We start from the raw sequence: 11,572 nt of genomic DNA on the forward strand, positions 1-11,572 counted from the left end.
GGTTGACATTTCTGCTGAGTGTTCCGTCTGTATTTAGGAGGGGCAGAGGAACTGAGTGAGTCACCAGGCTCCTGGGCAAGAGCGGTCATCTCTGAAGGAGGCTCAGGTGTGTTACTTCTTTTGAGGGAAAGGACTATTGAATGGGACGGTCACAGGCAGATCACAATCTCTGTACTCCCTAGAGGCTCAATTTCCAAAGCTCCTCATTAGTCAAGCAATTTTATTATCACTGTGATCCCAGGACTGTGCAAATCCGTAGAGACCAAGGATACAATTCTATACTGCTATACTATACTATATATATAATCTTATAATAAGTTATTTTATTGTATTTTATATATTATAATTACTTATAAAATATATGCTATATATTATACACAAATAGCATATTTTAAAGCATAGTCGTTAGTGTAAAAAACAACACAAAAATTTCAAGGTTTATCTCTCCAAGAGTCATTAAATGTTTCCTGATCATAATCTTAACTGTGTATATTTTACACAATTGAATTGCAAAATATTCTCTGTGACAATCCTGTTTCTGATCAACTACTATATCACAACCACCTTCTCTAATTTGTCAAAATGGCTTCAATATATATTAATAGTTTTCTTCTCTTTCTGTCTCTGGGTGTGCTCAGTCATGTCCAACTCTCTGAGACCCCACGAACTGTAGCCTGCCAGGCTCCTCTGTCCATGGGATTATCAAGGCAAGAATACTAGAGTGGGTTGTCGTTTCCTCCTCCAGGGGATCTTCCTGATCCTGAGACTGTACCCTCATCTCCTATGTCTCCTGCATAGTGTGTGGAATCTTTACCGCTGAGCTATGGAGGAAGCCCTTTAGCTGAATGGTGTGCTACAATAATTAAGACCTATTAAATTGGTACAGGTGTAAATATAAGACTTGTTGATGATAATATAGAGCCCAGAAAAAGACCAGAACATAAATGGACAGTTTATTCAGGGACATAAAAATGAATTTGGATCCTTACCTCCCATCAAGGCAAAACTAAATTCTAGAAAGAGTATTGTTTCAAACGTAAAAGCCAAAATGGTGAATCCCTCAGATTGAAGTAACCTTGGGTTTTATTAAAAAATATCTAGGGAGCACAAACCATTATGGAAAGTATTAACAAATGCACTGCATTAAAACTAAGCACTTGTGTTCATCCCATCACTACCCCAAAGCTTAAAAAAATATCCAAAAGTAATAAACACATGCAAAAAGAAATTTGCAGTGCATACAACTGAAAATAATAATCTGGTGATACAGAGTCAGGTGAATCAATTAGAAAAAGATAAGCAACTCAGGAGAAACACCACAAACAGAAACTTAACAGAAAGGAAATAAGTATCTGAAAATTTTATCAATCATTTAATAATAAGATATATGTGAATTATTAAGTCATTTTTATACCCATTAGACTGTCAATATTCTTGAAAATGTATTGGTGATGATATAGATCATCAGTAGTTTCCAATGTCAATCTTAAAGGAAATCAATTCTGAATATTCATTTAAAAGGACTGTTGCTGAAGCTGAAGCTCCAATATTTTGGTCACCTGTTGCAAACAGCCAACTCATTGGAAAAGATCCTGATGCTGGGAAAGACTGAAGGCAGAATGAGAAGATGGTGTAGAGATGAGATAACTGGATGGCATCACTGATACAATGAACTTGGGCAAACTCTGGGGGATGATGAGGGACAGGGAGGCCTGTCACGCTGCAGTCCTTGGGGTCATGAAGAGTCGGACGTGACTGGGAGGTTGAACAGCAATTTTCCAGTTCAGTTCAGTTCAGTTGCTCAGTTGTGTCCACCTCTGTCATGTCTGGCAGCTTTCCATTATATGTATAAATTTGCTCAAAAGAAGACTTATTGTAACCACACAAAGGAGACTCAGTATCTCTAATACCCAATATTTCCATCCCAATTACACAACACTCTCATTTACATCAGACACATATTAGGCACTATTCAAAATGATTTATTTATAACACCAGAAAACTGTTACAAAGAAACAAAATTTCCAGCAGTATCAGAAAGAATATATACCTTGAAAAGATACCACATATGACTTACAAGCCTAGAGTATTGGAAATGAGTTCATTTCTGCTGCGTAAATACTATTTATTTTATTAAATGACACAGATTAGAAAAACAAGCTGATAATACAACATGAAGGAAAACTAACCTAATTGCTAAAGAAAGTAGTAAAAATATGTGAGAACAGTAAGTTTACAAATTATGAATAAAAGCACATCATGTAACCCAATGATATTAGTTAATTTTATTGAGTCCTTTACTACATGTCAGAAGTTATCCGAGGTGTTTTTAATGCTTATGATGATGGAATTCAAAGGAAGAATTGCACTGCATATAGTCAGTCTTAGGCTCTCAAAAGAAGCATTTTCCCCACCTTGAGAATGAACTTCAGATGGGACATTTGATCCTATTCATGGTGAAGAGAATGAAGAGTGTATATTGCAGGTGACTCTATGAATCATTAAATATTAAGACATATAGGATTGAGTCAGTTTTCTGTTTCTGGTAAACATTTTGTTTTTTTGATATGATGCCTGCTTGTGTTGCAGCTGTCTTGGCTCACAAGGGAAACAACTGCTCCCAGGTTAAAGACACCGCCTGGAGGAGTAAATGACTTTTCTCTACCTTCCCCAGTTCTGAAGCCTTTGTAATGTAAGAGAACATTGTTTTGGCACATTCGAATCAGGGGTTATCTCAGTAAAGATGAAAGCTTCCTCACTGATCAAAATTGAATGTCTTGTAATCATCCCAAACCACTGAGACAGCAACAATACAGCAATTACAGAGGTCAGAAAACTGAGCTGTGGTGGATGTTGATGTTGCCATGCACAGATGCAGATTATCTGTGGTGGGTATCAGGAATGACTGAGTTGGAATTTGCAAGAACAGCTCTCCACATATTTCACAGGAGACTTGACCATGGGATGCAAATCTGCTGTTGCTCAGTCACTAAGTTGTGTCTGACGCTTTGGGACCCTATGAACTGCAGCACACCAGGCTCTTCTGGCCTTTACTGTCTCCTGAAGTTTGCTCAAATTTGTGTCCATTAGGTCAGTGATCCTGTCTAACCATTTCATCCACTGCTGACCCCTTCTCCTTTTGCCTTCAATCTTTCCCAACATCCCAATTCCAATGAGTCAGTTCTTCCCATCTGGTAGCCAAAGCATTGGAGCTTCAGCTTTAGCATCAGTCCTTACAATGAATATTCAGGGTTGATTTCCTTGAGGATTGACTGCTTTGATCTCCTTGCAGTCCAAGGAACTCTCAAGAGTCTTCTCCAGCACCACAGTTTGAAAGCATCAATTCTTCGGTGTTCAGCCTTCTTTATGGTTCAAGTCTCATATCTGTACATGACTATTGGAAAAACAATTTGTTATTGTTCAGTCATTAAACCTTTTCTGACTCTTTGAGACACCATGGACTGCAGCAAGCCAGACTTCCACGTCCTTCATATCTCCTGAAGTTTGCTCAAACTCATGTCCACTGAATTGATGAAAAAGCATAGCTTTGACTATATAGATCTTTCTCAGAACCAACCAAGAGATCAGGCAAAATCAAGGCTCTTAAGTCCACAAATTTATTAGACCCTCTCTCTGATATATCCAAATTTTCCACATTTCTTCTCCTGATGTTCCAACAATATCAGTATATCTCCTGCCTCCATTAGCTTCTTAAGGAATGTATGGAGGAAACCAAGATTAGGGAATGGAACTCTATTGAAACATCACTGAGCCAAGCAAACAGCAAGTTGGGTTTCAACCTCAAGTTAAAATTCACTTAGTCACTATGTTCTCTAGTCATTTTAGAATAAGTTGGTGGGACAAGAGTCAGGCTTTCTGGTTCACCTAACAATCTGTGACTCTGGTTCATTCTAGAAATGCCAGTACAAAGCAGAAGAGACAATCACAGAAGAGGAGTCCTAACGATGAGTTTCTTCAAGGCTCCTTTCATGTCCTTGTTCCTCAGGCTGTAAATGAAGGGGTTCATCATCTGAGGAACAACAGTGTACATCATTGAAAGCACAGCAGTGTTTCTGGAAGAGTTAGTAAGAGCAGAACTAATGTACACTCCAAAACCTGTCCCATAGAATAAGGACACAACTGAGAGGTGAGACCCACAGGTGGAAAAAGCTTTATACTTTCCACTTGCTGATGGCATTCTCAAGACAGAGGACACTATCTGAATATAAGAGAAAATGATTCCACACGCAGGAATACCCCCAAATAGGCCCGTTGCCAAATACATCAGGATATTGTTAATCAGGGTATCAGAACATGCAAGCTTGATGACCTGAACAACTTCACAGAAGAAGAGGGGGACTTCCAGGTCTGTGCAAAAGGTCAGCTGCAACACCATCAGACTGTGGAGCAGGGCATCCACAATGCTAATAAACAAGCAGAATAGAATCAGCCGGCCACAGAGGGGGAAGTTCATGGTGGCCATGTACCTCAGTGGGTGACGAATGGCCACATAGCGGTCATAGGCCATTACTGCAAGAAGACTATTTTCCAAACCAACAAAGACGAGGATGAAGCAGAGCTGGGTGAGGCAGCCTGTATAAGTGATGCTCTGACTCTGTGTTTGGATGTTCAGTAGCATCTTTGGGATCGTGGTTGTGCTTAAACAAATGTCAGTAAAGGACAAGTTGTAGAGAAAGAAGTACATGGGGGTGTGGAGGTAGGAGTCAGAGATGACAGCCAGGATGATGAGCAGGTTTCCCAGAATGGTGACTAGGTATATGAACAGGAACAGAATGAAGTGGAGTGGCTGCAGTTCCGGATCTTCTGTCACTTCCATAAGAAGGAATTCTAAAATTCCGGTTTTGTTTCTGGGTCCCATGTTGTGGGAAAATCTGGTGAGAAGGATGGAAACTGACAACATATCAAATGTGAGTTTTCTGCACTAGCAGGAGAATCACAAAAGGCAAACACTCTCTTGGGATGAGATGGAGACAGAGAAGAATAGAAACATTCCTTCTGTACACATATTATTCTGTCACTTTTTAAAAAGCTGAACCTGACACAGCAGATATCCTCCATTGTTAATTCCCATAGGGGCTTAAGGGGTAGTCAGTTTTTTATAATACACTAACTATACTATTTAGATTATTTGAGACACTAGGTAATTTTCTAGAGAGAGACTAGGGAGGCAGCTGAATATTCTGTCTGGATCCCCAGAGACCTCAGAGCCAGGAAACTGAAAACATACATAGGTATGTCAATAACCTTGATCTCCTTTGGACAGCAAGGAGATCAAACCAGTCAATCCTAAAAGGAATCAACCATGAATATTCATTGGAAGGACTGATGCTGAAGCTGAAGCTCCAACATTTTAGCCACCTGATGTGAAGAGCTGACTCTTTGGAAAAGACTCTGATGGTCGGAAAGATTGAGGATGGGAGGAGAAGGGGGCAACAGAGGATATCCAAGTTGGTTGGATGCTATCACTGTCTCAATGGACATGAATTTGAGCAAACTCCAGGAGACAGTGAAGGACAGGGAAGCCTGGCATCCTGCAGTCCATAGTGTAGCAAAGAGTTGGACACGACTTAGCGACTGAACAACAATAACAAATGTCAAGAAATGCATGAGAAGATAAGATGAACTTTACCAAACATCCTGTCCATACACCCCATACCACAAGATGGCAAGTGAATGTAGGCAAAATTTTAATAGTTATCCTGTTTTAACAAATGCAGATGTGAAATATAGTGTGTGTACATATTGATTCCAAACTCCCTAACGGTTCCTCCCTCTCATTCTTCCTGCCCTAGCAACCATAAGTTTGTTCTCTAAGTGTGTGAATCTGTTTCTGTTTTGTAAATAACCATGAGGTCCTACTGTGTACCACAGGGAACTCTGCTCAATGTTATGGGAAGGGAGTTGTGGGAAGAATGGATATATGTATACATATGGCTGAGTCCCTTTGCGGTCCACCTTAAATGGTGACAACATCGTGTGTATGTGTGTGTGACCATGCTGAGTCGTGTCCAACTCTCTTGTGACCCCACAAACTCTAGCCCGCCACGCTCTTCTCTCCATGGAATTTTCCAGGCAAGAGTACTGGAGTGGGTTGCCATTTCCTTCTCCAGGGCATCTTCCTGACCCAGAGATGGAAACCATGTCTCTTGCATCTGCTGCCTTGCAGGTGGATTCTTTACCATTGTGCCACCTGGGACACCCATTAACTGGCTCTATTCCAGTGTAAAGTAAAAAATTCAAAAAAGGGAGATGCAGATTTCAACTCAGGAGGAAATGGTTTCAGTTATAGTAAGAGTGAATACAGCGTTAGTCAATGAGGGGCATTTGAGTGCTGGTGCAAAGTACGAGGAAACGTGAGAAGAAGATGAGGGATAGGCAGGAGGCCTGGAGTAGCTTATTTCTAATCATCTGGTGTATATTCTTTCCTCGTAGCCTTCTCTGGATAACTATAGTGAAACATGTGTCCTCCTTTCCAAATCTTACTGAGGGACGTTAGGTTACCTGAGTGGCATCACAGTGGAATGATGGTTGACATTTCTGATGAGGGTTCCATACAGATCTGTATTCAGGAGGGGCAGAGGAACGAGTGAGTCACAGGCTCCAAGGCAAGAAGGGTCATGTATGGAAGGAGGTTCAGGTGTGTTACTGCTTTTCAGGGAAAGGACTGCTGAATGGGACGGTCGCAGGCAGATCACAATCTCCATCCTCCCTAGAGGTTCAATTTCCAAAGCTCCTCGTTAGTCAAGCAATTTTATTACCACTGTGATCCCAGGACTGTGCCAGTCCTTAAAGACCCAGGATATAATTCTATAATGCTTAGTGTATTATACTAACCTATACTATATGCAATCCTATAATATAATAAGCTATAATATTATGTCATATATTGCAATTGCTTATAAAATATATGCTATGTATTACACAAATAGCATTTTAAAATCATTCCTGTTAATGTAAAAAACGCCACAAAAATTTCAGGGTTTCATGTTTCCTGAATCTTATTCTGACCATGTATTTTTCACACAAATTTTATTCATTGCTATATATTTTCTGTGACAATACCATCTCTGATCAATTAGTATATCGCAGCCATCTTTTCTCATTTATCAAAAGAGCTTCAACATGTATTAATGGTTTTCTTCACTTTCTGTCTCTGTGTGCGCCCAGTCATGTTCAGCTTTTTGTGACCCCGTGGACTGTAGCCTGCCAAGCTCCTCTGTCCATGGGTTTAAGACAAGAATCCTGGAGTGCGTTGTCATTTCCTCCTCCAGGGGATCTTCCTGATCCAGAGATTGAACATGGGTCTCCTGCATTGCAGGCAGGTTCTTTACCACTGCGCCACCTGGAAAGCCCATTAATTGCCTCTAGTCCAGTATAAAATAAAAAGTTCAAAAACGGAAGAGGCAGATTTCAACATCTGAGCCATAGAAGAAGCGCACTCTTTCGCTGAATGGTTTGCTACAATAATTAAGACCTATACAATTGGTACAGGAGTTAATATGACTTGCTGATCATAATGTAGAGCCCAGCCTAAGACCACACAAAAATGGACAGTTTATTCAGGGGTAGAAAAATGAATTTGGATCTCTGCCTCACATCAAGGTAAAACTAAATTCCAGGAAGCGTTTGTTTCAAATGTAAAAGCCAAAAAGATGAACCCCTCAAATTGAAGTAACCCTGGGATTTATAAAAAAACATCTGGGGGGCACAAACCATTATGGAAGGTATTGACAAATGCACTACATTAAAATTAAGCACTTGTGTTCATACCCTGTCCCCCCAGAAAACCTAAAAAGAAGATATCCTAAAGCAAAAAACATGTGAAAAAAATAACCTGGTGATGTAAAGTCATGTGAATCAATTAGAAAAAGCTAAGAACTCAGGAGAAATGCTACAAACAAAAATTTAACAGATAGGAAAGAAGTACATGTAGATAATATCAACCATTTAATAATAAGACAGACAAGAATGAATGAAATCACTTTCATACCCATTAGACTGTCAGTATTCTTGGAAACATTGGTGATGAAATAGATCACTATACTTTCCAGTGTATGCATATTTGTTCAAAGGAAAACTTATTGGAACTACCCAAAGGAGACTTGATATCTCTACTACCCAATATTTCCATCCCAATTACAAAACACTCTCATTAATACCAGACACATATAAGACACTATTCAAAATGATTTATCTGTAACACCAGAAAACTGGTTACAAAGAAATAAAACTTCCAGCAGTCTCAGAATTTTGAAAAGATATAGCACATATGTAACAAGTCCAGAGTATTGGAAATGAGTTCATTTTTGTTGCATAAATAATATTTATTTTACTATGTGACACATCAGAAAAGCAAGTTGATAAATACAACATGAAAGAAAACAAAACTAACCTAATTGCTGAAGCAAGTGGCAAAAATATGTGAGATCAGTAAGTTTACAAATTAGAATATAAGTACATTATGAAACACAATAATACTAGTTAATTTTCCAAGGTGATTTGTAGTTTTACTTTAGGGAGTACAAGTCATTATGGAAAGTACTGACAAATGCACTGCATTAAAATTAAGCATTTGTGTTCATACCCTGCTCCCATAAAAAAAAAACTACAAAAGATATTCGAAAGCAATATCACATGTAAAAAGAAATATGCAATGCGGACAAATCTCCACACGTCTCACAGTAGGCTTGAGCCTGGGATGCAGTTCTGTTGTTGCTCAGTCACTAAGTCGGGTCTGACTCTTTGTGATCCCATGGATGGCAGCACGCACACCAGGCTCCTCTGTCCTTTACTGTCCCCTGAAGTTTGCTCAAATTTGTGTTCATTGAGTCAGTGACGCTATCTAACCATTTCATCCTCTACCGACCCCTTCTCCATTCTCCTTCAATATTTCCCAACATCCTAACTCCAGTAAGTCTGTTCTTCCCATTAGGTGGCCAAAGTATTGGAGCTTCAGCTTCAGTATCAGTCCTTCCAATGAATATTCAGGGTTTATTTCCTTTAGGATTGATTGGTTGGATCTCCGTGTAATTCAAGAGATTCTCAAGAGTCTTCTCCAACACCTGAGTTCGGAAGCATCAATTCTTTGGCATTCAGCCTTCCTTATGGTCCAATTCTCACATCTAAACATGACTACTGGAAAACTATAGTTTTCACTATATGGACCTTTGTTGGCCCCAACCATAAGATCAGGCAAATTCAAGGCTATTATGTTCACAAATTTATTAGACCCTCTCCCTGACATATCCAAATTTTGCACATTTCTTCTTTCGATGTTCCAACAATATCAGTTTATCTCGTGCCTCCATTCGCTTCTTAAGGAAGGCACGGAGGAAACCAAGATTAGGGAAAGAGACTCATTTTTGAAACATCACTGAACCAAGCAAACAGCAAGTTGGGGTTCAACCTCAAGTTAAAATTCACTTAGCCACTATGTTCTCTAGTCATTTTAGAATAAGTTGTTGGGACAAGAGTCAGGCTTTCTGGTTCACCTGACATTCTTTTTTTTTTTTTTTCCATTTATTTTTATTAGTTGAAAGCTAATTACTTTACAATATTGTAGTGGTTTTTGTCATACATTGACATGAATCAGCCATGGATTTACATGTATTCCCCATCCTGATCCCCCCTCCCACCTCCCTCTCCACCCTCCACAAGTGCACCAGGCCCGAGCACTTGTCTCAAGCATCCAGCCTGTGCTGGTGATCTGTTTGACCATAGATAATATATATGTTTCGATGCTGTTCTCTCGAAATATTCCACCCTCGCCTTTTCCCAGAGAGTCCAAAAGTCTGTTCTTTACATCTGTGTCTCTTTTTCTGTTTTGCATCTAGGGTTATCGTTACCATCTGTTTAATTCCATATATATGCGTTAGTATACTGTATTGGTCTTTATCTTTTTGGCTTACTTCACTCTGTATGATGGGCTCCAGTTTCATCCATCTCATTAGAACTGACTCAAATGAATTCTTTTTAATTGCTGACTAACATTCCATGGTGTATATGTACCACAGCTTCCTTATCAATTCGTCTGCTGATGGGCATCTAGGTTGCTTCCATGTCCTGGCTATTATAAACCGTCCTGCGACGAACATTGGGGTGCACATGTCTCTTTCAGATCTGGTTTCCTTGGTGTGTATGCCCAGAAGTGGGATTGCTGGGTCATATGGCAGTTCTATTTCCAGTTTTTTAAGGAATCTCCACAGTGTTCTCCATAGTGGCTGTACTAGTTTGCATTCCCACCAACAGTGTAAGAGGGTTCCCTTTTCTCCACACCCTCTCCAGCATTTATTGCTTGTAGAATTTTGAATAGCAGATATCCTGACTGGTGTCTAATGTACCTCATTGAGGTTTTGATGTGCATTTCTCTCAAAATGAGTGATGTTGAGCATCTTTTCATGTGTCTGTTAGGCATCTGTGTGTCTTCTTTGGAGAAATGTCCATTTAGTTCTATGGCCCATTTTTTTATTGGGTCATTTGTTTTTCAGGAATTGAGCTGAAGGAGTTGATTGTATATTTTTGAGATTAATCCTTTGTCTGTTGCTTCGTTTACACCTGACATTCAGTGACTCTGGTTCATTCTAGAAATGCCAGTACAAAGCAGAAGAGACAATCACAGAAGAGAAGCATTCCTAGTGATGAGTTTCCTCAAGGTTCCTTTCATGTCCCTATTCCTCAGGCTGTAAATGAAGGGGTTCATCATCTGAGGAACAACAGTGTACATCATTGAAAGCATGGCAGTGTTTCTGGAAGAGTTAGTAAGAGCAGAACTAATGTACACTCCAAAACCTGTCCCATAGAATAAGGATACAACTGAGAGGTGAGATCCACAGGTGGAAAAAGCTTTATACTTTCCACTTGCTGATGGCATTCTCAAGACAGAGGACACTATCTGAATATAAGAGAAGATGATTCCACACACAGGAATACCCCCAAATATGCTAGTTGCCAAATATATCAGGATGTTATTGATGAGGGTATTGGAACATGCAAGCTTGATGACCTGAACAACTTCACAGAAGAAGAGGGGGACTTCCAGGTCTGTGCAAAAGGTCAGCTGCAACACCATCAGACTGTGGATCAAGGCATCCACGATGCTAATAAACAAGCAGAATAGAATCAGCCGGCCACAGAGGGGGAAGTTCATGGTGGCCATGTACCTCAGTGGGTGACAAACGGCCACATAGCGGTCATAGGCCATTACTGCAAGAAGACTATTTTCCAAACCAACAAAGACGAGGATGAAGCAGAGCTGGGTGAGGCAGCCTGTATAAGTGATGCTCTGACTCTGTGTTTGGATGTTCAGTAGCATCTTTGGGATCGTGGTTGTGCTTAAACAAATGTCAGTAAAGGACAAGTTGTAGAGAAAGAAGTACATGGGGGTGTGGAGGTAGGAGTCAGAGATGACAGCCAGGATGATGAGCAGGTTTCCCAGAATGGTGACTAGGTATATGAACAGGAACAGAATGAAGTGGAGTGGCTGCAGTTCCAGATCTTCTGTCACTTCCATAAGAAGGAATTCTAAAATTCCGGTTTTGTTTCTGGGTCCCAT

The 11,572-nt window shown here is 40.0% G+C and overlaps 1 protein-coding gene and 1 pseudogene across 1 annotated transcript; both read right to left on the reverse strand.

The window, feature by feature from the left end:
* Positions 1-3,943: 3,943 nt before the first annotated feature.
* LOC136156188 (olfactory receptor 7G1-like) lies at positions 3,944-6,725 on the reverse strand (annotated as a pseudogene).
* A 3,908-nt stretch (positions 6,726-10,633) lies between these two features.
* Positions 10,634-11,572, reverse strand: LOC136166156 (olfactory receptor 7G1-like). Its single transcript, XM_065932191.1, has one exon. The coding sequence runs from the start codon at positions 11,570-11,572 to the stop codon at positions 10,634-10,636; it is 939 nt and encodes a 312-aa protein (XP_065788263.1).

Source organism: Muntiacus reevesi, chromosome 1, assembly GCF_963930625.1.
Source record: "Muntiacus reevesi chromosome 1, mMunRee1.1, whole genome shotgun sequence".
In the NCBI taxonomy this organism is placed as follows: domain Eukaryota; kingdom Metazoa; phylum Chordata; class Mammalia; order Artiodactyla; family Cervidae; genus Muntiacus; species Muntiacus reevesi.